Genomic DNA, 24,617 nt, shown 5'->3' with positions numbered 1-24,617 from the left:
CCCTCTCGGTTTATCTGTGCAAATGTGGGACCGCAGGGTCTGCTAGTGCTCGGACTGCCTGCCCCGTTCATCCCACACTCCGCCAGTCTCAGTCCCGACACGGCCATGTGAGTCCTCTCCACCCCGGTGCCCGTCTCCGCCCCTCCTACCAGTCTGGATGAATGTTTATTTTCTATTTCCTTGGTGTTGGACCCCCTTGCTGTTCGATTTTCTGTCAGTTCTGTTTGTGCGAGGAGGCGCAGTGTGTCTCCCTACGCCGCCATCTTGGTTCTCCTCTACACCCAGTGTGTATTTCTTGAGAATAAGAATATTATCTTATAGAATCACAGCATAAACGTTAGAATCAGGAGGAAATTTAACATTGGTATAATTTTGTTATCTAAAGTATATGTCATTCACATTTTGCCAGTTCTTCTAATAATATCTATGCCTCTTTAGTTTCCTTTAATCTGGGACATTTTCTCTAATTTTCCTTATGCCTTTCAATCACCTTGACATTTTTTGAAGAACGCAGGCCTGTTATTTTTATAGAATGTGCCTCACTTTGGATTTGTCTTCCATTCTTTGTGATGTGACGCAGGTTATGCTTTTTTGGCAAGAATATCACAGAAGTGACATGTCTTTCTCAGTGCTTCCTATCTGGAGGCACATGCTGTTGGTTTATTCTTTTGTTGGTGGTATTAATTGGCAGTGGTCTGATTACTTAGATGAGGTAGTATTTGCCAGATTTCTAAACTCTTTGAAGTTACCACTTCTCCTTTGGGATAAATAAGTCATTTGTGTGGAAGTACTTAGAAACCATGTAATATTGTCTGTTTCTTCCCTGAAGGTCTTGTTTCAGAAGTTTGTGCACTTACCTGTTTTTTTTCTTGTTAGATTATAAGGTCCTTGGGAGCAGAGGTGTTGTTTTTATTTACTCCTTTCTGTTTAAGTTCATGGCTGCCATGCATTACTGAATCCCAAGAAGATAGTCTGTCAGCAGGTATTTATTGTGTTAGTCTGGGGCTAAAATGATGGGAGATGGCTGGCAACCAGAACCTCCCTTTAAATAATATTCCCAGTTTACTGTGGGTGTGCGGGGGAAAGTGGTAGACACGATCAAGTGGTAATAAGGCCTGTGATCAGAGGAGACAGCCAATTATCAGAGCTTGTGGGAGTCAAGAAAGGCTTCCTGGGGATGCAGTGACTGTGCTAGGACCTAAAAGGTTGGGGAGGGAGAACAGGAAGCAAAGTAACTACCAAAAATAGGGACTGGTTTCTTAGATTTGTATGTTAGACTTGTGCAGAAGATTTTAGAACTGAAAAGAACCTGAGAAGTCATCTAGTTGAACCTTCTTTCACTCTGTAGGTTATTGAGACTTAGCACTTAGCTCTGGAAAAAGCAAAGTTGTGAAGTAAGTATCACTCTGCCTTGTCAGAAAGAGGAAGGAAGTATGGGTATGCTGAGCTAGGTATCCATTTTCCACAGCACTGGGGAGTTGGGAGTAATAGAGAAATGCAGTTGAACCCCCCCCCCCATATGTTTTTCAGTTACAGAGGAAAAGACATCAGAGGTAGAAGAGAATTAATACAGAGTCGACTTTATTGCCTGAAGCACAGGATTCCCCAAGAGCTGACCTGGAAAATGTGGCTTGACATGAAGGCTAAAATAGGGTTTCTTAGTCATTCCTGCTCTCCCATCCCCACCCCAGTCTAGAGCTTAACATTATCCTCTAGGGAGTTTTGTATGAGAAATAGACCCAGACCTGTGTCTAGCTGCTCTGGGCTCCGACCTTTGTAAGCTCATCCCAGTGGCCCAGGAGCAAGGGAGCTCTCCAGAGGGGTGGGCAGGTGGGAGAAAGAACAGAAGTTAGTGGCCAGGCCATTCAGCAGCCTGGCGCTGGTCTCCCAGCATAATCAACTAGCTTACTAGTCCTTCTGGAGGAGACAGTTTAGTCTCAACACACTGTATAGCTTTTCAGGAAGAATTGAAACAAGTACTTGCTTCTTTGGTGTGACTGTAATATCTTTTTAAATTCTGAAATTTAATTATCTCTGCATTAAAAACCCACAATATGTATCTGATCGTCATCTTAAAGGTAATTCTAATCAGTGTCTGAATGATATTGAGCTTCTTTATTGTTGTCTGCTATTCTAAGTAAAACCTATTATTTATGTTTACACACTCATAAACACATCAGGTAAACACACATACATGAACATACATATATACATACTTGAGGTGTTCTTTGGGTCTTTTAAAATGTTTTCTTTTTTACCATGTTAATTTTGTTATATGAATTTGTCTTTATTATGATCAACCTCTCATTCATTTTGCAGCTTTCTTAAATTTAACCTTTGGTTGGAATTTTTCTAGTTCCATTAAAGAATAATTTATTAGGTTGTTAAGCCTATTTAGATTTTTTTTAAAAATATCAATAATGTATTGAATTATTTGCTTGCCTTTAAGTGAATTGCAGAGAGAGTGGTTTTCTGTGCTGTGGGTCTTTGTTTTTCTACATACAGTTAATACCCATCTCGTGTGGCTGTGCTCCATTACAGAACCATATGCTCCATTGTAGACTAGAGTGACCTATTATTTCTGGGATCATGGGGCTTTTCTTGAACTTACTCTCCAAAGTCTCCAGTGGGCAGTAATCTCTGCTGATGATCTGGTTGCTCCCATTGCAGCAGCTTCCCCCATAGTTGGCTTTTGATCTTCAGCTTGCGGAGCAGCAGTTCCTTTGTAGCTTTTGGAGAATACAAGACTATAAATGGAGATTTGTTTGAAAGCAGTTTTTTCTCCAGAGGGTTTAACTATGCAGTAATAATTAAAGCAAAGTATAGAAGAGGAATAGGATACAAAATTATCAGTTGCTCTTTTCATTGTATATTGTGATTAATTTTTTTCACTGATATTATTATGAAATTATTATAATGCTCCACCTCCTAGAGCATTATATTGGAGCAAAAACTTATATTAATTTTTCTAAAGCATTTTCTAACCATTTCCAACCAATTTTGTATAATCATTGGTTATTTCTTTTTAAAAATTTTATTTATTTATTTATTTTTAGAGAGGATTAGGGAGGGAGGAAGAGAGGGAGAGAAACATGTGTGGTTGCCTCTCACCTACCTGCCCCTCACTGGGGCCCCGGCCAGCAACCCAGGCATGTGCCCTGCCTGGGAATCAAACCAGCGACCTTTTGGTTCACAGGCTGGGGCTCAATCCACTGAGCCACACTAGGCAGGGCTGGTCATTTCTTTTGAAAATGATTTGTTTAAGCATTGGAATCAATTGAGAGGTAAGAAAGAATGCATTTCTTAAACATGCAGTAATTGTTTTCCTTTTGTTTTACTAAAGGTTAAAACTGCTTACAAGTGTGCCTGTGTCTTACGAGATACCATAAATCCGTACCTCCTGCGGAGAATGAAGTCAGATGTCAAAATGAGTCTTTCTTTGCCAGATAAAAATGAACAGGTCTGTAAATCCAGGACTCACCAAAATATTCCTAAAGCATGGGTGTGGTGGTAGGAGCTTTGGGACAGGCTGATCTACATTTGTATATGCCAGTATGTGATGTGACAGATGAGACTGCTGTGGCATCTGCATATACCAGTATGTGACAGGTGAATCTGCTGTAACACTTGCTCTCAGCAGAACTCTTCCCCTAGTCCACAGACTTAGGCTTCTCATTAACATGTGGATCCCCACAGCTGCTCTCTTTAAACTCTATTTCCTTAAGTCCCCAGTTCATTTGTGCTACAAATTGTATTAGGTGCCAACAACATGCCTGGGGGAGAGAAGTGAACGAAGAAAACACTTGTTCTTACGGAACTCACATTCATTCTTGAGGCAAGACAGTCATAAATAAATATATCAGATGGAGGGTGGTAGTAAGTATGAAGGGGGGGGAGATGAGGGCAAGGATATATGGAAACAGATTTTTATAAGAAGAGGTCAGAGAATACCTCTCTGATAAACTGTCAGTTGAGTAGAGGCCTAAAGAAAGTGAAAGAGGGAGTTACAGGGGATTTTGGAGGAAGGGCATTCTAGATGGAAAGTAGGGGTGTGTTGGTATATTCACAGAGGCCAGAGTGGCTGGAAGGCAGGAGCAAGGAGAGGGCTGAAAAGAAGCAGTCAGATTTCTGGCCAGATCACTAGGGCCACCTGGTCATGGTGAAGACTTTAGAGGAAGTTCACCGGAAGTTATTGAACAAAGGAGTAATATCATCTGACTTAGGTTTTAAAAGGATTATCCTATTGAATTTCATCCTAGTGCTCTATCATCTTAATAGATGACCACACTGTTCAGCATCTAAAAGTAAATGCATTGTAGATTTTGAATGTTGAAACTCTAAATGATTTGGGAGATTTGTCATCAAGGCTATTGACATCACTGCCCCTTCCCTCCCCGCCAAAACTAAATTTACTCCTTGTCTTAGCATTCCCCTTACAGTTCTCCCTTCCCTGCCACAGGGTTACTGAGGCCACAACCCTGTGAGCTGTCTTTAGTTCTAGATCAACCAGTTGCTGTGGTGTTTTATTTGTCCTTTGTCATTCCCTCACATCTCTGCTTCACATCCTCATAAATTAGTGCAGTTTAGTCTGACTAGTGCAATTAGTGTGACTGGTCTCACAACTGTTGGCACTTCCCACTGCATTCAGTATTGCAGTTTTGCTGGATTAATTTTCTAAGGCTTCCTACCAACATACCTTTGATATCCCTTTCCCCACCAAGTATATTGACTTATTTTTACTGTGGAATCTTAGAATACCTCTTATATTCTGTGCAGTAGCCAAGGCAAATTGCTTCCTATTTTTTTTAAATGTTCCACTTTTCCTTTCATTTGCATTTGTTCCCTCCACTTGAAAGTTTGCCCATCCCACAATCAAACACACACGTAGAGAAGTACATTCGAAGACCTCACAAGGCGCTCCACTAGAGCCTCTAGGTGACTGGAACTCCCTGAGGTCAGGATTTTGATTCACCTATCTACAGATTTTGCATGACACCAAAAACAATAATTTGTACACCCTAGGTACCAGGTGAATAATTTGTTCAATTAACTTTGTGATTGAGAGGTGAAGCTTTTCTGTTGCCATTTTTAAAGGACTGAAATATGAATTTAAGAAGTTAAGAATTATAAGCATTCATGTTCTTATTTTAGAAGGATTACTCAGGTAGCATTTGAAAGCATTAATAAGGAAAGAAAATGGATGCAAAGGAATGAATTAGCCAGAACCTGGAAAGTCCTTAGAAGAGATGTGGGCCTGAACTGAGTGAGGCAAGGGTGGGGCTAGCAGGAGGAAGCTGAAAGGCCTAGCGACTCCCAGGTTTCTCACTGGGATGCTGGGATGGATCTGCTGCAACAGAGGCTTCAGAAGGACGGACTCAGAGAAGATAGCTGATGAGTTTAATTTAGGTTACATTTGAAGTGTTCATGGAGTGTCCACTTACAAAAAGATAAAAGGAGTTAAACTCTGAAGAAAGTTCTAGGCTGGGATATAGATGGCCTATGAGCAGAGAATGTGTTAAAGTTAGAAGCAGCAGTGAGTTTGCCCAAGGAGTCCATGTAGAATGAGGATCAGTAAGCAGCTCAGGGGAGCGCAGCATTAAGGAGAGGATAGACGAGGAGTGAGCCGGGAACACAGGGGGCCTGTGTAGAAACGCAAGAGGTGGGTTAGGGGAAGTGGAATCATGAGGCCAGGGATCTGGTGTGTGGCAACCAGGAAGTTATTAGTGACCTCATCCATAACAGTTTCAGTGGTACTAGCAGAAGTGCCTTCCAGGGTTGTGCTGGTTCATGAGTGGCGAGAAAGAGAGGAAATGGAAATGGTGATTATACATGATACTTTGAGGGAGTTTTCCTCTCAATTTTTGGAGAGTCTAAGGGGTAGAACTCTGTCCTAAGGAAGATGGGAGGAGGGTTTTCAGATCTGGTGGAAAGGTTAAAGCTTTGCTCTTGATATCATTCAGGAACCAATTCCTCTGGGAATAAAGGAAAATAAGCTGAGGCAGATGAAGAAGTAGATACATTTTAGGGAGTGAAAACTAGAGCATCAATCCTGATAGCCTCAGTTTCTAATTTTGCTGTTTTGTTTTTTATTGTTTTTAAGTAGAGGTTGAGACAAAGGTAGGTAGGTGGGTGGGTGAGCAGCTTGGGGAGAGGGACGTGTGTTGTCTCAGCCATTCTGTTGGGCGGAGAGTGCACAGGACTCCCCTGGAGACCAGGAACTGAGTGCTGCAGGATGCTGCCCGGGGGCGGTGAGGTATGTCGTGACACACTCTCAGTGCCCAGCACTTAACAGAAAGGAGTAGAGAAGCAGACGGTTGAGGTAATACACATTTGGAAGTTTATAGGGTAGAAGCAGTGGGTAGTGAAGGGGTGGCTGAGGGAAAATTCCTTGGGAGTATGACTAGCCAAGGAATAAAGTCAAGCTATGAGGTGGTGGTGGTGGACTTGAAAGAGAGGAAGGTTGAGAAACAGAGTCAGAACATGATGGCGTAGAATAATCGCCACAGGTGGTCTGGGAGGTTAGGTGTACCTGCCAGAGATGAGTCTGGTGACCTTGTGGACCGGCAGTTAGAACTCCAGGAAAGGGGAGTACAGGTGAAATTAAGGTCCCTGGTTAGGTTTGCTGAAGTGCAGTGTGGGTGAGGGCCATAGGAAGTGAGTATTCCTGAGCACTTGTTGGCTAGGATGGAGGAAGGTCTGTGCAACTAGTCCTGTACTTTTCCTCTGAGCAGGAAACCAATCTTCAAGGACTGTCAGGACAGTGGGGTGGGGACCAAGAGGTGGACAGATGAAAGAAATGGGCCTGGTTAAAGCAGGGAATTGTCCTCATTGTTCAGCTCTGAGTGTGGCTTCATTTTGGTTTTTTCAGACAAGAGATACATTGTTAAAATTGCATACATTGTGCTGTTTTGATAGAAAATTCTGTTGGTATTTTAATTCTGTTAAAAAGGTTTTTGAAATTATAGTTGCTCCACTTTTATTCCCCTCCATCCTAGGTCTTATTTTGCCGTCTTACAGATGAGCAACATAAAGTCTACCAAAATTTCATTGATTCCAAAGAAGTTTACAGAATTCTCAATGGAGAGACACAGGTCAGTTAAATGATGGAAGCATGATGGAAACCAGTGAAATTAAGGGAAGCAGGAAAAGAAAGGAAACTAGTATTAATCAAGGAGAGATTCACTATTACTCTCTTGAAAACATTCAGTGGAACCTTCACTTAATTTGGAACCCTTACAGAAGTAACAGCCACATGGTTAAATTCAGCGTGCTCCCTTTGTGTCTGTGCTGAAGCACTGTTACACTTGAATCCAACACTGCATAGTCTAGTAATAGAAGAACAGCACTAGACAACAGGATATGCAATGGTGAGTCCTTCAGGGACTGCTGATCCTATGCATAATGTAGGGAAGCAGCCTCAGACCTCTGGGGTTAACAGGAGTAAGGAGGAAGAATTATTGTTACAGTTTTTTCTAGAATAACATTTTAGTTATTGGCGATGCTCAGAAATCTGTGGGTAAATGTCTGTTCAATAAGTATATACAGTAGCCCTGGCTGGTGTGGTTCAGTGGATAGAGGACCAGCCTGTGAATAGAAAGGTCTCAATTCCCAGTCAAGGCACATGCCTGGGTTGTGAGCCGGGTTCCTGGTTGGGAGACATGGGAGAGGCAGCCAACTGTTTCTCTCTCACATTGAAGTTTCTCTCCCTCTGTTTCTCTCTCCCTTACCCTCTCTCTGAAAATAAATAAAATCTTTTTTAAAAAGTGCATATAGTAGGTTTATAATCAGCATTTAAGTCTAAAGCTTTGTGTAAACTATTCAACCTGTGTTTCAGTATCTTAAAATGTGAATTGTGTTTTACTTATTTGACATGTTTGACTTTCTTAGTCCTTGATCTATGCTCGTTGGAGGGACAGCTGAGTAGTACGGTATGCTCCAACATCCACACTTTCCTCTTTATACGTGGAGGTAGATAAAGAGATGAATGCAGGTGACGTGGCTACCTGTGTTCCCTAACATCTACATGCTTTTTCCTCCAGATTGTCATTTCAGTTCTTTAACCATCTCTCATAATTTATTATTTTGTTTTATTGGAGATTTTTAAATTATTCACATTTATTCAACCCTTCTAAATTTCTCCTTATCTACATATGCCTCTTAAGTTGTGAAACCGTAGGTGGTCTAGGTCAGCACTATCTGGTAAATATAGAATGTAAGCCACATGTGTGAGTTTAAGTTTTCTAATAATCACATTTAAAAAGATAAAGAAAAATGGTGAAATTAATTTTTATATTTGATTTACCTGATATGTCCAAAATACTTTAATATGTACTCAGAATTTTAAAATAATTATTGACATATTTTACTCTTTTGTTGTTGTGTGTCTTCAAATTTGGGTACAATTGACCCTTAAGCAACTCAGGGGTTGGGGCACTGGCACCCCACTGCATACAGTCAGAAATTTCCTTTTTACTTTTGACTCCTCAAAAACTTAACTATAGTCATCCCTTGGTATCTGAGGGAGATTTGGGCCAGGACCCCCTGCAGATACCAAAATTCAAAATTGCTCAAGCCCCTTATATAAAATAGCATGGAGCAGTGCATACAGTTGGCACTCTGTGTGGGCAGATTCCTAGCCTCCGATCAAAAATAGTGTTTTCAGTCAACAGTTGGTTGAATACGTGGATGCTAAACCCATGGATATGGAGGGCTGACTGTATTTATTAAAAAAAAAATCTCCCATAAGAAGGCCCTCTTCATTCAGTTCAAACCTATGTTGTTCAAGGGCCCACTGTATTTTACATTTGTGGCACATCTGAGTTTGGACTAGCCACACTTCTTGTGCTTAGTAGCCACATGTGGCTTTCGACTGCGTGTGTTGGCCAACACAGGTCTAGGGAAAGGAAGACGAGTTACAGATGACTCTTTGGTGATTTTTGGCAGTGTTCCTGATTAATTGAGATCTTTTGTACTGTACTTGTTTAATTGTTGTTTACTGGCCAGAACTATCATAGTCTTTGATTACTGGCTTAATTTATGATTCATCTTTTTCTGCTTGAGCTTCTATACTGGTGAGCTTGATTTGAGTCACACTCTGGAAGCTGTGCATGATGTCCCCCTGCTAGTCATGGAAAGCAGGTACTCACCCTTGGTCTGTCCTGCTTAATGGACTGTCCACATCTTTCCCATTTGTATATTTTCCATGCAGATATATTTTCTGATGTAATACTACAGATATATTTCTGATGTAAAGGTAAGTTGAACTTCAACCTCTGACATATTAAACTATAGAACTTTTAGTGAGGTACTTAGGTGTGTAATATTTTCAAAAATATTTATTTATTTATTTTTAGAGGAGAAGGGAGGGAGAGAGGGAGGGAGAGAAACATCAATGTGTGGTTGCCTCTAACGCACCCCCTACTGGGGACCTGGCCCACAACCCAGGTATGTGCCCTGACTGGGGATCCAACCAGCGACCCTTTGGTTCTTAGCCTGCACTCAATTCGCTGAGCTACACCATCCAGGACAGGTGTGTAATACTTAAATGCATTTGATAAGTCACATGACTGATTTCTCCAAAACTTAGATGGGTATAATATTTTTTATTTACATTTAAAACATAAGTCAGTTTTATATATAAAGTTTTTCTAATGTTGTGAGCTGCATACCTTTTTTCTAGTGAGGGAAAAAAATAAGTCATCATTAATTGAATATGACCCTTATAGACATGTTTGGCCCAAAAGAATTGTTTCGTTTCAAAAGAACCTGCACTATCAGGAAAAGAAGATGAGTGAAGGTTGATTTCCTCCAACTCCAAATATGCTGTGATTAGGGAGGAAGTTAAGAAACTAGTGAAGAATTCCTTCTTAACCTTTGTTACATATCAAACAGCCTCCTTCCCTTCTTTCCTGAGTGAACATGAGTTTACCAAGAATAATCTTGGGTGCACATAATTCTTTTATACCATAGATTTTCTCTGGACTAACAGCCCTAAGGAAAATCTGCAACCACCCTGATCTCTTTTCTGGAGGCCCCAAGAATCACAAAGGTATTTCAGATGATGAACTAGAGGAAGATCGGTTTGGATACTGGAAACGTTCTGGGAAAATGATAGTCGTTGAGTCCTTGTTGAAGATATGGCACAAGCAGAATCAACGAGTATTGCTATTTTCTCAGTCAAGACAGGTGAGCATGCATATCTCATACAAGAAACAATATGGGAAAGCATCTAAAATAATGATTCCAAAAGCAAATCTACCTGCTGATACTGGGGTTGCAGCCTGCAAATCTCTTTAGGAGCTTAGATCGTTCTTTAGATTTAGTGCCCAGAAGTTGGCTTTTTAAAAAGACTTAACCTGTGATTCTGGGGTGCGGGTGAGTTTGGATTTGAACTTAAATAAGTGCCCAGCTATTTATAAAAGTTGTACGAATTAGCAGCAGGGAAATACCAAAAATACTCTTGTAGCAATTATATTTATCTACCTCAAAGCAAGAAACCCCCTTAAGACTGTTGGGAAGGTGTGACTGTTTACACAGATGTAGAGAAACACTCAATGTGGGTATGTTTTTGATTTTTAAACTCTTATTCCCCATCTTCTCTCCCAAACAGATGTTGGACTTACTTGAAGTATTCCTTAGAGCTCAGAAGTATTCCTATCTCAAAATGGATGGTACTACTACAATAGCTTCAAGACAACCCCTGATTGCAAGATTCAACAAGGTAATGAGTGAATATAACAGTAAAGTCTGATGGTGCTAGTGTATGCAGAGTGTTTCCGCACCCACCTGAGCAGTGCTTATATCTGGACTGGGCAGTAGGTGGAGAGGGACATTTTGCTCTTAATTTTATGCATTTATGGATTATTGATGTATGTGTGTATTTTAAATTGAAAACCCAACTTTTACATGTTACTAATATTGAGATTAAAAGTAGGATTCATGAGATGGCATCTTGACTGACCAGAGGTCTTTAGAAAATAACCCATTCCTTATGTCAGGAATATTTTCCATGTGTAGAGTATGGAAAGGCAGAGGTGAAGAGTTCTAACTGCTCTTAAATGTGCATACTAAGTGTTGTATGTCTTACCTCTAGGAGACATCCATATTTGTGTTTCTTCTTACCACTCGGGTGGGTGGCCTAGGAGTCAACCTGACGGGGGCAAACAGAGTCATTATCTATGATCCTGACTGGAACCCAAGCACAGACACACAGGTCTGTTTATTTTTAAAAGGAGTGTATTGGTGACATATAGTTGATCCTTGCACAGCATGGGTTTGAACTGCGTGGGTCCGCTTATAAGTAGATTTTTTTTTCAACAAATACAGTAAATGTATTTTGTCTTCTTTGTGATTCTTAGTGATATTTTCTTTTCTCTAGCTTACTTTATTGTAAAAATACAGTATATAATGCATATACAAAATATGTGTTCCTCAACTGTTCATGTTATAGATAAACTTCCTGTTAACAGTAGGCTCTTAGTAGTTAAGTTTTTGGGGAGTAGAAGTTACATGAGAGTTTTTGACCATGCGAGGGTTAGCTTGTTGTTCGAGGGTCAACTGCAGTTTAATGGCACTTGGGAGTATCCTTCGTGCTCCTCTTAGCTTCAGCTTCACATCTGGGTTGTTGCTTAGTCTTCAGCACAAGGAAGATGTTCTCCAGTATCACAGACAGGAAGAGTTCCAGTGGTTTGTTCACAGCATCCATCACTAGATCTGAGGTAAAAAGAGTATGTGACATTACACTCATTTTTTTTTAATAGAGATGTTGGTCTCTCTTTGTCACATGCCTGTTTATCTTCCTTAGATAGGCCTTAGATGTATTTAGCCTCATTAGACAAAATTCTGATTTTGGGAGCGGAAGGAAGCAACCAGTTATCTCTCTTTTAGTCAGTACTTGCAGTGGGAAGGGCCCCTGTTAAGATGTATATCTCTGCCGTAGGCCCGGGAGCGAGCGTGGAGAATAGGCCAGAAGAAGCAGGTGACGGTGTATAGGCTTCTGACCGCGGGCACCATTGAAGAAAAGATTTACCACCGGTCAGTCTGCCCACCCCTTGATTGACATCTGCCCTCCTGGCTGCAGTGTGTGCAGGGTATACAAGTACACTGCCGGGGTTACAAAGAGGGGTTTTTTTTTTTTTTTTTTTTTTTTTTTTTAAGCATTGTTTTTAAGAAGTCTTTCCATCTTGGAACAGTAGTTGCTATAACTTGAGGAATAATGTGATTTTTAAAAATTCTTGTTTTTGTATTTTTTCTTACTAAATTAACTGGCTGATTTGTGAGTTTTTAAAAAATGTTTTGAACAAGGTTATTTTCTACCTTATTAAAGTTCAAGGACTGCTTATGTTTAAACTTCATGTTGTTTGAGAGAAATGTTGTTCCTGCCTACTATACTGTGCCATCTTTGTTCAGAACAATTTTAAGAAGTGACAAAATTAAAATGCTAACATACTGGTAGGGGTGTTCTGTTAGCCTTGGCTCAGATGCCCATAGAGAAAGGTTGACCAGGACACCTGTCTTTTCCTCCATCTTTCTTTCTGTAAAGAGTAGGGGATTTAAGCAAGGATAACTTCAACAGTAGAATGGAGATGTTGCCAATTTCTCCCCCTCCTCTGCTGAAGACCTTATTTAGCCACATCCCAGCTCATAGAGGGAGGCCCCTTCTTTCCACCCTGTGCTGGTCCACTCTCGGGGTGGCCCATGTTCTTCAGGGTCTAGTGTGAAAGTGCTTGAGGCAAGCTGAGTCCTGATTGGGAGAGCTTCCTCTGAGAGAGACGCCTTAGCCAGAAGAATAAGCAACCAGGAGGAGGAGAGGGCGGGGCTACCTCATGGAGCTATCTGGGCAAGAGTGACCATGGTATGGTACTCTAGCATAGAGTGTGAATCAGCAGGTGGAAGCTGGTGAGATACCTCCAAGTGAAAACTTTGCAAAGCCCGGGTAAGAGCCCCATCACAGGGAGGTTCTGCCTAGGGCAGGGTAGGAAACCCTTGGTCTAGGGGTCAGGAGGCTGAGTCTTTGAAGTTTACAGATGGTATGAGTCATTTAAATGTATATGACAAGGTGTTTCTTAAAATGTGATGAATCTTGGAAATTGCAAAAGCCTATTGGGTATGAATAATAATAAGGTATCATTTCTTACTTAGATTCTGTGAAATATGGGAGACCACCTGATGTTTTATGTACTTCCTGAATTGTAATTTTCCAAGGCTACAAGTTCTGGGGATTATTCAGACATCTGCACAGCTGCAGCTATCATGTCTCTCTTACATTGTTTTATAATTAGAATTTTGAGATAGAGCTAACATTGTTTCATACTAGTTTAATTTTTATCTCTTAGACAAATTTTCAAGCAGTTCTTGACAAACAGAGTGCTAAAGGATCCAAAGCAACGGCGATTTTTCAAGTCCAATGATCTTTATGAGCTGTTTAGTCTGACTAGTCCTGATGCATCCCAGAGCACTGAAACAAGTGCTATTTTTGCAGGTATTACATAAAGTCATTTAACTTAAAGGAATAAATTACATAAGAATTATGTAATGTAACATTAGTGTGTTTCTTCCTTTTATAGGAACTGGTTCAGATGTGGAGACACCCAAACGCCACTTAAAAAGAAAACTTCAACTGGCCTTTGGAACAGGGCATAACATTCCAATGTGCAAAAAGTTCCCTGATTCTAACGCATTTGCAAATGAAGGCACATCATCTGAAGAGAAATCTATAGCTATTGGATCTAATGGAAATACAGTAACTTCTAATCAAGATGATCCTTTGAGAGATGCCCCTCAAACATCCAGGAATCTAACTAGCAGGAATAGACTTAGAGAAGAGACAGATGCAGTGTCTCAGCTGGAGGACTCATCAGAGTTAAGTGGAAACCGGGAGTGTTCAAATTCTCCAACAATCAGTAAAATGGACAGGACGGCTGGTGAGGAAAGCACCGACGAAAAGCAAGGTCTTTCTGATAAAAGAGAAAGCTGCCAGGTTCAAACAGAACCTCTTTGGGAGAATGAACAAGTGGAAAATAATTTTCATAAGCACAAGTCAAAAAGAAAACATACTGTGGCAGAAGAAGAGACCCAAGAGAAACTTCTGAGGACAAAGCAAAAGCCTAAGAACTGTAGGTGTTGCAGAGATGCTAAGTTTGAAGGAATGCGAATTCCACACCTAGTGAAGAAAAGGCAGTACCAGAAGCAAGACAATAAAAATGAGAGTGAGAACAAGGAGCAGAGCAGTGATGATTATGTTTTAGAAAAGCTTTTCAAAAAATCAGGTAATCCTTTTGCTGAATTTGGCACAGGTGTTCTAGGAACAGAACATGAATAGGTCGTTTCTAGCAATAGCAGCTTTTACTGACAGTGCAGAGAAGGCTTTCCGCTGGAAGTATTTTTTCTTCTAAAATTAAGATTTGAAATTTATTGACATTTTGAAAAATCATATTTACCTCTCTTCTTTTTAAAACCTAGAGAAGAATTTGAAACTTTGGAGAACAATAGAACTTCTAACCACTTATGGGAAGCTACAATACAGTGTTTTAAATGGATTTGTACTATCTAAACATTTAGACAGTTTCTCTACCTGCTATATTTATCTGATTTTCCTGCTTCCAACCCTGGGGAAAGAGACCAGGGGTATGTCCAGAGGCAGGCACTCTGGAAGCAGGGAAACTGATAGCTAATACTAAGGGAGAAAAATCGGGACATTTTGCTCAATAATTGCTCAGGACTCTGGAGGACAGGCAGTCCTGCAGTTAGTCACCCCTGGGAGTGTCATTTCATTCAGGCCTGGGCAGTCATTGTGTTCACTGTGATGTGAATTTGGACTTTCCTAAGATTACTGTTTATGGTTCTCTGTTCAAGAAGGCAGGCTTATGTATGGCATTTCAGAAAGAAGCCATCTGGGCCTGATGCTCTCTTGTAACTTGTTAACTTGTCTTTTTTCTACAGTTACTGGTCTGTTTTCTTAGGAAATTACCTGTTTTGTCTAGTTTTCAAGTTCATTTGCATAGAGACATAGAAAATACTCTTGTAATATTTTTTAAAATTTGCTTCTGTTTCAAGATAATTTTTCCCTTATCATTTCTAATTTTGTATGTTCCCTCTGCTTTTTTCTTTGACCAAATTAAGCTAGTGGCTTGTCTTTTTTTTTTTTTTTTTTTTCAGTAAACCAGGATTTTGATTTATTAATTAGATCTGTGGTTGTTCTCTGTTAACTTTCACTTTTATCCTCATTACTTTCTTCCTTGTGCTTTTGTTTTTGTTGTGTTTTGGTAATTTTTTTGGCTTAATTTTCATAAAACTGTTTGACTTGAAAATTTAGTTATTTTATTCTTTCATTTTTATTGATGTAAGTATGTCTGTATGCATTTTCCACTGATAACTGCATTAAATTCTTCTGTTATGTAGTGTTTTCATGGTCATTACATTTTAGGAATTCTATAATTCTGGTTTATATTTTTCCCTTAAATAAAGAATTCATTAATAGGAGGTTTCAAATTTTCCACATAGGTGGGAAGAGGTTATGTTGAAGTTGTGATTGAAGGATTATGCTTCGATTATTGTAAATCAGGGATAGTACTATCTGTCCCTCGTAAGGTGGTGATGAAGATAAATTGCAATAACATTTGTAAAGTTCCTGGGTCTCAGTAAAAAGCAGCTAAAGTATTCATTATTTTTCTCCACCCACAACATGCTAGACTATACAGAGAAAAAAACTGTGATTGTTTACATCCTGAAATAACACATTCTCTGTTTCCTTTGTTCTTACTAGTTGGTGTGCACAGTGTCATGAAACATGATGTCATCATGGATGGAGCCAGTCCAGATTATGTGCTGGTGGAGGCAGAGGCCAACCGTGTGGCCCAGGATGCTCTGAAAGCACTGAGACTCTCTCGTCAGCGGTGTCTGGGAGCAGTGTCTGGTGTGCCCACCTGGACCGGCCACAGGGGGTTTTCTGGTGCACCAGTGGGAATAAAGTAAGAGATTACTGTCCTACCATACAGGCTTGGAATAAAGTCTGAGCTGGTATGGATATTTGTCCTGTTTACATGCAGTAGTGGAAAATCTCTCAGGGAGGGATTAGATCAGCCAATCTGTGCGACTTGGGGAAACCCCTGCTTTCCAAAGCCAGTTTTTTAGGGGAAGGAGAAATGATCTGTTTTGTTTAAGAGATGATGTTAAAATAATAAGATTCAGAGTCACAATAAACCTTTATAAGATGATTAGCTACTTTTCAACAATTAGTAATTGCTATCCTATTCAGTCTACTCTTTTGGGAGGATTTTCCTACCTAAGATTGAGGGTAGTTTTCATCATATGTCAAACTAGGGTCTTGAGTGGTTCTTAACTCCAGATGGAGTAGTTATTTCCCAGGAGAATAAAGTAGAGGAATCAGTTTATGACTATGAAAGAAGAATCATGCAGAAGAAAATTTTTCCAGGAAGAGTTTTGTTGTTGAAAGGACATTTCATCTCTTAAGCCACAAAAATAAACATTTTATTTACTATGATTCTTTTCCATTTAGGAGTAGATTTGGTCAGAAAAGGAATTCCAGCTTTTCTGTGCAGCATCTTTCTTCAACCTCTCCAAAGGAGAAGTGCCAGGTAATATGATGCCTGTCTGCTTTTCACGTGAGACTTACTTGATTGAATTGGCATGAAAATTTAACCAGATTACGATGTGAAAAAAATAGCTGGCATAATGACATCTGATATTTGTGCTCAATGCTCTGATTTATAAAGCACATTTATTTGAATGTAAAAGGAATTCAAATAAATGTGCTTTAGGAATTTAGGAATTAAAGGAATTCAGCTAATTCCTAAAAGAAAAAGTCTTTAACCTAAGATCTGCAGCAGAATCTCTTTTGCTCTTAGAAACTTAATATGGGGTGGGAGGTAGGAGTGGGGTGGGGGTTGGGGAAGAGAGTTAATACAGGGATAGGTGACATGTGAGTCATTGCCCATACAGTCTGCCCCACCCAGTACTAGTTCTTGGAAGTACTAGTTCCAAAGACCACTTCCCTCTAGAATAAAGGTCTAGAAGACTGCCTTGAATGTTTGTAATTCACTAACTGCCAGAGGATGTGCCCATCTCTCCCTGAGTGCCCTGAGAGTAACTACTAGGCCAGAGTCAACACTCTCTTTGGTCTTTGCTGGTTAAGGGTTATGTTACTGATATAATTTGAAAACTCCCAGATTCAGACTCCTATTTTAGATTAATATGAATGCAGGAATAGGGAACCTTTGTTGTTTTAAGGAAACATATATCAGGTATAAAGTAGTAAAGAATAAAATAATTTACAAGTGAAGAAAAAGAAGTGCACCTATGATATTGTTCCTTACCCCACAGTGCCAGCCTAGATCAGGGTAAATTTGGGAGGAAGAACAGGAAAAGCCCATTGGAATTTGTTCCTCCTAAAGGCAATTTCCTAGAAGCCGCCTCTGGAAGCCTGTTCCCCAGCCACTTGGCTCTCCCTCCATCATCATCACTCAGAATGGCAACCGAGTGAATAGTGTAGTTTTGGAGATTTTTGTTCGTTTTTTAAAGAAATATTCTTTGGTAGTGGGTGGCTTTAAATGCTTGACTCTGCTTTCCCTCTGTGGTAGATACTATTTCATTCTTTCCCCATAACTTTCCCACCCTGGCCTGGGTACATGTGTTATTTAAGGCCCCTCAGAACCTTTGGGGAAATTAGTGGGGCCATAAATTAGACATTAAATGTATCAATGCAGTGATCCTCTTTCTTCAGGACAGCATCATAAAAAAGGATGGAAAAGATAATGTTTCTGAGCATGTTAGTGGAAAAGTGGAAGATGCAGAGTCCTCATCTGGGGCCCTCACTTCGTCTTCACTGCTGGCTAAAATGAGAGCTAGAAACCACCTGATTTTGCCGGAGCGGCTAGAAAGTGAAAATGTGCACCTTCAAGAGACTTCTGCTCCACTGCCCTCCACCACAGAACATGATGACCTGCTGGTGGAAATGAGGAACTTCATTGCTTTTCAGGCCCATGTGGATGGCCAGGCCAGTACTCAGGAGATACTGCAGGAGTTCGAATCCAAGTTATCAGTTTCACAGTCTTGTGTCTTTCGAGAACTATTGAGAAACCTCTGCACTTTTCATAGAACTTCTGATGGTGAAGGAATTTGGAAACTCAAGGCAGAATACTGCTGATAACATTAATTTCTAAACTTTTAATTGACTTTTCTATTGGAAATTTCCAATTATAATTAGTAATCATCATGTTTGTCAACAGAGGTTGGCTGTATTTGGTGTTTACTTTGAGGATAGCTAGCTCATAATTAAAACTTAAGGAAGAAGAAATTCTTTGAAACTTAAAAGTTCTCAGAATACTTGGGTTAATTTTTTTGGTTCTACGCATTATGTTATAAAATCAGGGGCCTGTCTGGCTGGGTGCTAAGTTGGTTGGAGCATCATACCATACACCAAAAGGTTACCAGTTTGATTCCTAGTCAGAGCACATACCTAGGTTGTGCGATCCCTAGTTAGGACACACATGGGAGGCAACTGATTGATGTCATCTTTTAATCATTTTAATTGCCTTTAAACAGTCTTTCTTTTAAGGTGCTATTAAATTGGCAGGTATTTTTGTTAGTAAAGCATAAAATAGCTTGGCAATAAATAAGACATGTTTGTAGAAAGTTGTTGTATACTCAGTTTTATACTGACTATACTTTAGGAAAATGAAGTTGGTTATCTTAAAAAACAAAAACAAAAAATAAGCAGAACCAAAAGTACATACAGATAAAACAACCAACACACATGCACACAGACATCACTGTAGACCACAGTCAGGTCCACCATCATTACTGCGTAGTGACCACCATTTCAGTCCTCCCTGCTTTCCACGATGGAAGGTAACTGAATGTTTTCATTGTAATCATCGTTTGCTTTCCTCATGATGGTGACTGCTTTATGTCAGACAGCACTGTTCTCCTTATGTGTCTTTTTGTTTCCATCTCCTTTTCCTTTGCATTCATGATAACTCTTGTGTTTTAAGAGGTTTGCTTTTCTGCTGCATGTTTCCAGCTGTTACGTGTTTTTAGTTTTCTGATGGTGATGTTTTGACCCACAGTTTGTTTTCTTATCCTTGTTTTTCTTGTTTCCTTCTCATTGTTTTGTTAAGACCTCAGCTCTGAAGTCTTGTTTTCTTAAATTCATTGTATTCCTTAATTATTTTTCTAGAGCTGTTACTGTGCAACTTGTTTTTTCATTGGATATGTTTTCTCTGGCTTGCTCTTTGCATCTGTCTGATTTTTCTGTGTTATGCTCACCTTCCTCTCATTCCGTGTTTTCATTTCATATTCCTGCTGAAGGTGAGCAGCCCTGTCCAGATCTCTGTGCTCCTCCCTGCCACCCAGAGAGGAGGGTTCTGGGTTTGGATCTTAGGGAGGCGTCTGCTGGGCAACATGAAGCTGTGGTTGGAGGACTTGGGTGTTACTGTATCTTGCTGTGTGTAAAGTGCATTTTTCTGCCCACATTTTTGAGGGAAAAGTAAAGATGCACATTATACATGGGTAGTACCTGAAATGCCTTATATCAGTTCTTGTGTTTTGTAATTATTTGTTACATAGAATTTCTTATACTATAATAGGTTCAAAAATAAATGCTCAAATTCTCTTATAATACAAAAAACAAGTATCTAAATATAAATAAATAAATAATTGAATTAAAAAATTAAAATGAAAGACCTTTTTCTTGAAATTTTGGGCCAAAAATGTGGGTGTACATTATACACAGGGCGTATTATACACACAAAATATGGTGCTTTTCCATTCTGAGATTTTGTTAAATAGCTTGGGCCAAGAATTCTTCTCCTTTGGTAGGAGATGTCATAGAGTGAGGATTAACACAAAGATTTTCTGCTGATTTTTTAAAAATTATTCTGGCTTGTTCTTTTTTTTTTCCCCCTTTTTTGGGGGTGATTCATTATGTATTAGATTTTAGAGGAGGAAGATTCTATTATTGTGCTCCTAGCCATCATTGTCTAGAAGTCATAGAAGGGATTTTTAAACAGGTCAATAAATCTTAAGCTTGAGAACTTGGCTCATAAGGGAGTCAAATTCATGACTATTTTGTTTCTGAGAAGTGCTTTTTTATTTTTATTTTTATAATCATTAGCCTATAAGAGAATTGCGTCCCCCTTATTCTGAGATTGAGGTCCTAATGCAGTTAATGAGTGTGAAGAGTTTGGGCATCATATTATATAAAATCTAAAAGTATACTGAGCTAGAGAAATCATAACCTTTTTGACAAGTAGAAAATGCTGTAAAAAGTTAGGATGCAGTGAAAGGAAGGTGGTCTTCAGCACAGTTCTTGTCTCACCTACTGGCATGCTGTGACCTTGGCTAGGTCACTGCCCTGCTGTATCTCAGTGTGACTATCAGTAAACATTGTCATTATGTTTCCCAGAGTGAGAGACTTAGAGGAAGAAGCTCTAAGCATAATGATTTTAACGATGTAGAGTAACCTACTCATTTAGATAAAAATCTAATTTTGGGAACTTTAAAAGCTTTGTACAGTATACATTAGAAGCCATTTAGTGCAAAAGAAAATAGTAAAGGAGGATATGAGGAACAAAGAAGACGAGACACAACAAAAAAAATAAAGGAGCAGATATAAACCCAACATACTAGTAATAAACGTGAATGAATTAATCCAAAATCTCTCCAGTCAGAGATTGTCGGATTTAAAAAAAAAAAAAAAAAAAGTCTAACTTGTCTGCAGGAGGGTATACTTTATTATTTCTTTTGAAAGTTTAAATGTTTATTTAAAACAAATGCCAAATCACTCACCCTCAACCTTTCAAACATCTGGCTAACAAAAGGTAGTTCTTCAGCAACAATGTTAAAGGAGAGAAGTAACCCAGACTATACTGTAACTCAAAAGCATTACTACTGGAAAACTTAAATCACCTAGCATTGCATAGAGAAGAGAAGTAGCAAATTAGCTACAGAAAACCATTGAAAGGCATTTCTACCTCATCCTTCACTTTTTATCTAATGCATGGCTGCCACTTTTGAACTGGTTTCTGTTTGCACAGCTGTTCGGTGGGAAAAGTCATGTGACTGTCCCAGGCACAATTTGGGAAAGTGCACATTGTTTCTAAGGCACAGCAACCATAGGAAAGCTGAAGTGCAATACTAATATCAGGCAAAATAGACTTCAAATTTTAAAAATTGTTACTAGAGATAAAGAGAGACATAATGATAAAAGGATCAACCCATCAAGAACATACAATGATTATAAATGTATGCACCTAATAACAGCACCAAAACATGAAGCAAAAACTGGCAGAAAAGAGAGAAATATTAACAACAATAATAGTTGTAGACTTCAGTGCCCCATTTTCAATAATAGAGCCACTAGGTAGAACATCAGCAATGAAACAGAAGATTTGACCAACATAATAAGCCAACTAAATCTAACAGTCTATAGAACATCCCAGCCAACAATTATAGAATATACATTCTTCTCAAGTACACATCGGACAATCTTCAGTATAGGCCATATGTTTGGTCATAAAACAAATCTGAGTAAATGTAAAAGGATAGAAGCATGACCTAAAACAATAGAACTCTTAGAAGAAAATAGGACAAAAGTTTTGACATTAGATTTGGTAATGATTTCTTGGATATGACACCAAAGACACCAAAGAAAAAAATAGATAGTACCATGAAAATGTAAGAAGTGCTTCAAAGATGCTACCAACAGAGTAAAAAGGCAGCCCACAGAATGGGAGAAAATATTTGTAAATTATATATCCTTGAAGGGATTAATCAATATATAAAGAATGTAAGCTAAAAAAAATTTTCAAATGGGCAAAAACTTAAATAGACATTTCCCCAAAGAAGATAGGTAAATGGCCAATAAACACATGAAAAGATACTTAACATCACTAGGGAAATACAAATCAAAATTACAATGAGGTATCACCTCACACCCATTAATTAGGATAGCTACTAGCATAGAAAACAAAAGTTGACAAGGTGACAAGGATGTGGGAAGGTTGAAAATCTTGTGCACTGTTGGGAATGTAAAATGGTACCACCACTGTGGAAAACAGTATGGCAATTCTTTAAAAAAAATTTAAAGTAAAATTACCATATGATTCAGCAATTCCACTTTCGGGTATATACCTATAAGAATTGAAAGCAAGGTCTCAAAGAAATATTTGTACATCCATGTTCATAGAAGCATGATTCACAATAGCCAAAAGGTGGGAGCAACCGAAGTGTCAGTTACAGATGAATGGATTAAAAAAATTGTAGTATATCCAAACAATGGAATATTAATCAGCCATGAAAATGTATGAAGTACTGATATGCATTACAAAATCAAGAAACTTAAAAAATAATTTAAGTGACAGAAATCAGACACAAAGACTACATATTTTATGATTCCATTCATATGAAATATCTAGAATAAACAAATCCATAGAAACTGTGGATAGTAGGTTACTAGAGACTGTTAGTTGGGGAATGAATGCAAACTGCCTGATAGGTTCACAGTTCTCTTTTGGGGTGATTAAAGTGCTTTGAAATTAAATACAAAAGGTTGCACAAAATTGTGAATGTACTGAAGGCCACTGAATTGTACACTAAAAACCATTTCTAGGTGTCAATAACGCGTTTAGTCAATTTAGGTAACATTTTTCTATAAAGTTTTCTATTTTATCTAAATTTTTGAAGTTCTTTTGTGGATATTGTCTCTTTGTCATTATAGTTTGGCATTTTGCTCTGATTTGTGTAAATTGATTTTTATCCTGTATGGGCCTTTGGCTTTCTGAATTTTAGGATTCATGTTTTTCAACAATTCCGGAAAATTGTAGGAAATATTTCTTTGAATATTGCCTCTTCCAGTTTTATCTATTCCCATCCATCTGGAACCCTTTCTAATCTTCTATTTAAGCTCTCCATCAAATTTTGAGTTCTATAATTATAACATTTATTTCTAAAACTGCTTCCCCCTACCATAACCTTCCTGATTTTATTTCAACATCTTTCTTTTTTCTTACTGAATATTTTTATGGTTAAAATTTTAAACATAATAGTTTTAGAGTCTCCAATTATTGTGTTACATGAAATTCTTGTATTCATCCTGTTCTTCATTGTGTCCATTGGCTTTCCTTCATAGTGGATTTTTTTTTAATTGCATTAGGCTTACATGCACTATGACAACATATTCACAATCCTTTCTTTGTTATAATAATCTTTATTTTTCAATTACAATCGACATACAATATTATATTATTTTCAGTACATGTACTGATTAACATTCATATAATTTATGAAGTGATTGCCCCTACCTGATACCATACATAGTTATTACAATATTATTGACTCTGTTCCCCATGCTATACTTTACATACTCATGACTATTTTGTTTCTGTTTTTGTTTTTAATATATTTTTTTGATTATGCTATTAGAGTTGTCCCATTTTTTTCTCCCCTTTATTCCCATCTGCCCTGCACCCCCTCACACCAGTATTCCCCTCCCTTGGTTCTTGTCCATGGGTTGAACATATAAATTCTTCGGTTTCTCCATTTCCTATACTATTCTTAACTTCCCCCCTGTCTATTTTGTACCTACCATTTATGCTTCTTATTCCCTGTAACTTTTCCCCTATTCTCCCCCCGCCCCCTCCCCACTGATAACCCTCCATGTGATCTCCATTTCTGTGATTCTGTTCCTGTTCTAATTGTTTGCTTGGTTTGTTTTTGTCTTTTTTTTAGGTTTAGTTGTTGATAGTTGTGAGTTTGTTGTCATTTTACTGTTCATAGTTTTGATCATCTTCTTTTTCTTAGATAAGTCCCTTTAACATTTTATATAATAAAGGCTTGGTGATGATGAACTTTTTTAACTTGACTTATCTGGGAAGCACTTTATCTGCCCTTCCATTCCAAGTGATTGCTTTGCTGGATAGAATAATTTTGGATGTAAGTCCTTGCCTTTCATGACTTGGAATATTTATTTCCAGCCCCTTCTTGCCTGAAAGGTTTCTTTTGAGAGATCGACTGATATTCTTATGGGAACTCCTTTGTAGGTAACTGTCTCCTTTTTTCTTGCTGCTTTTATTATTCTCTCCCTCATTCAGTTTTGGAAGATTATATTTTTCTAGAAATGTGTCCATTTTACCTAGGTTTTCAAATTTCTTGGCGTACAGTTCTTCGTAATAATTTCTTACAATCCTTTGTATTTCTGTGGTATGAGTTGTAATCTCTCCTCTTTCATTTCTAATTGTGTTTATTTGGATCCTCTTTCTTTTTTTCTTGATGAGCCTACTTAATCAATAGAAGAAAAAAGGAAACAAAATATAACCAGAGACACTGAAGTTAAGAACAATCTAACAATGGTCAGGGGGGAGTGGGGAGGGGACAGTGAGGAGAGGGGATTACAGGAACTGCTATAAAGGGGACACATGGACAAAATCAAGGGGGAGGGTAGAGGTGGGGGAGGGAGGTGGTTTCAGCTGGGGTGGGGTGGAGGGATGGGGAGAAAAGGCATACAGCTGTAATTGAATAACAATAAAAATTTTTAAAAAATTCTCTCCCTATCTTTAATCTTGGGTAATGTAATTATGATGTGCCTTGGTGTGTGCTTCCTT

The 24,617-nt window shown here is 38.7% G+C and overlaps 1 protein-coding gene across 7 annotated transcripts in view; it reads left to right on the top strand.

Annotated features, from left to right (window-relative positions):
* The window catches only part of ERCC6 (ERCC excision repair 6, chromatin remodeling factor), a 111,167-nt gene that overhangs the window by 63,005 nt on the left and 23,545 nt on the right, over positions 1–24,617 (top strand). For 4 of the 7 annotated variants that reach the window (XM_045195949.3, XM_053922050.2, XM_024561404.4 and 1 more), the window contains 11 exons: positions 3,344–3,460; positions 6,996–7,091; positions 9,970–10,185; positions 10,610–10,720; positions 11,093–11,212; positions 11,939–12,033; positions 13,335–13,480; positions 13,566–14,267; positions 15,764–15,968; positions 16,517–16,595; positions 17,741–19,679. In XM_045195949.3, coding sequence (XP_045051884.2) covers positions 3,344–3,460; positions 6,996–7,091; positions 9,970–10,185; positions 10,610–10,720; positions 11,093–11,212; positions 11,939–12,033; positions 13,335–13,480; positions 13,566–14,267; positions 15,764–15,968; positions 16,517–16,595; positions 17,741–18,163 — 2,310 coding nt within the window. In that variant the 3' untranslated portion in view covers positions 18,164–19,679. Of the gene's footprint in view, positions 1–3,343; positions 3,461–6,995; positions 7,092–9,969; positions 10,186–10,609; positions 10,721–11,092; positions 11,213–11,938; positions 12,034–13,334; positions 13,481–13,565; positions 14,268–15,763; positions 15,969–16,516; positions 16,596–17,740; positions 19,680–24,617 lie in introns of those variants that run through there. The other 3 variants (XR_008426581.2, XM_053922052.2, XM_053922051.2) reach the window with 1 other exon arrangement.

The sequence above is a fragment of the Desmodus rotundus genome, chromosome 4 (assembly GCF_022682495.2).
Source record: "Desmodus rotundus isolate HL8 chromosome 4, HLdesRot8A.1, whole genome shotgun sequence".
NCBI lineage: Eukaryota > Metazoa > Chordata > Mammalia > Chiroptera > Phyllostomidae > Desmodus > Desmodus rotundus.
The sequence above is the reverse complement of the archived record's forward strand: the minus strand, read 5'-3'. Positions and strand labels throughout refer to the sequence as shown.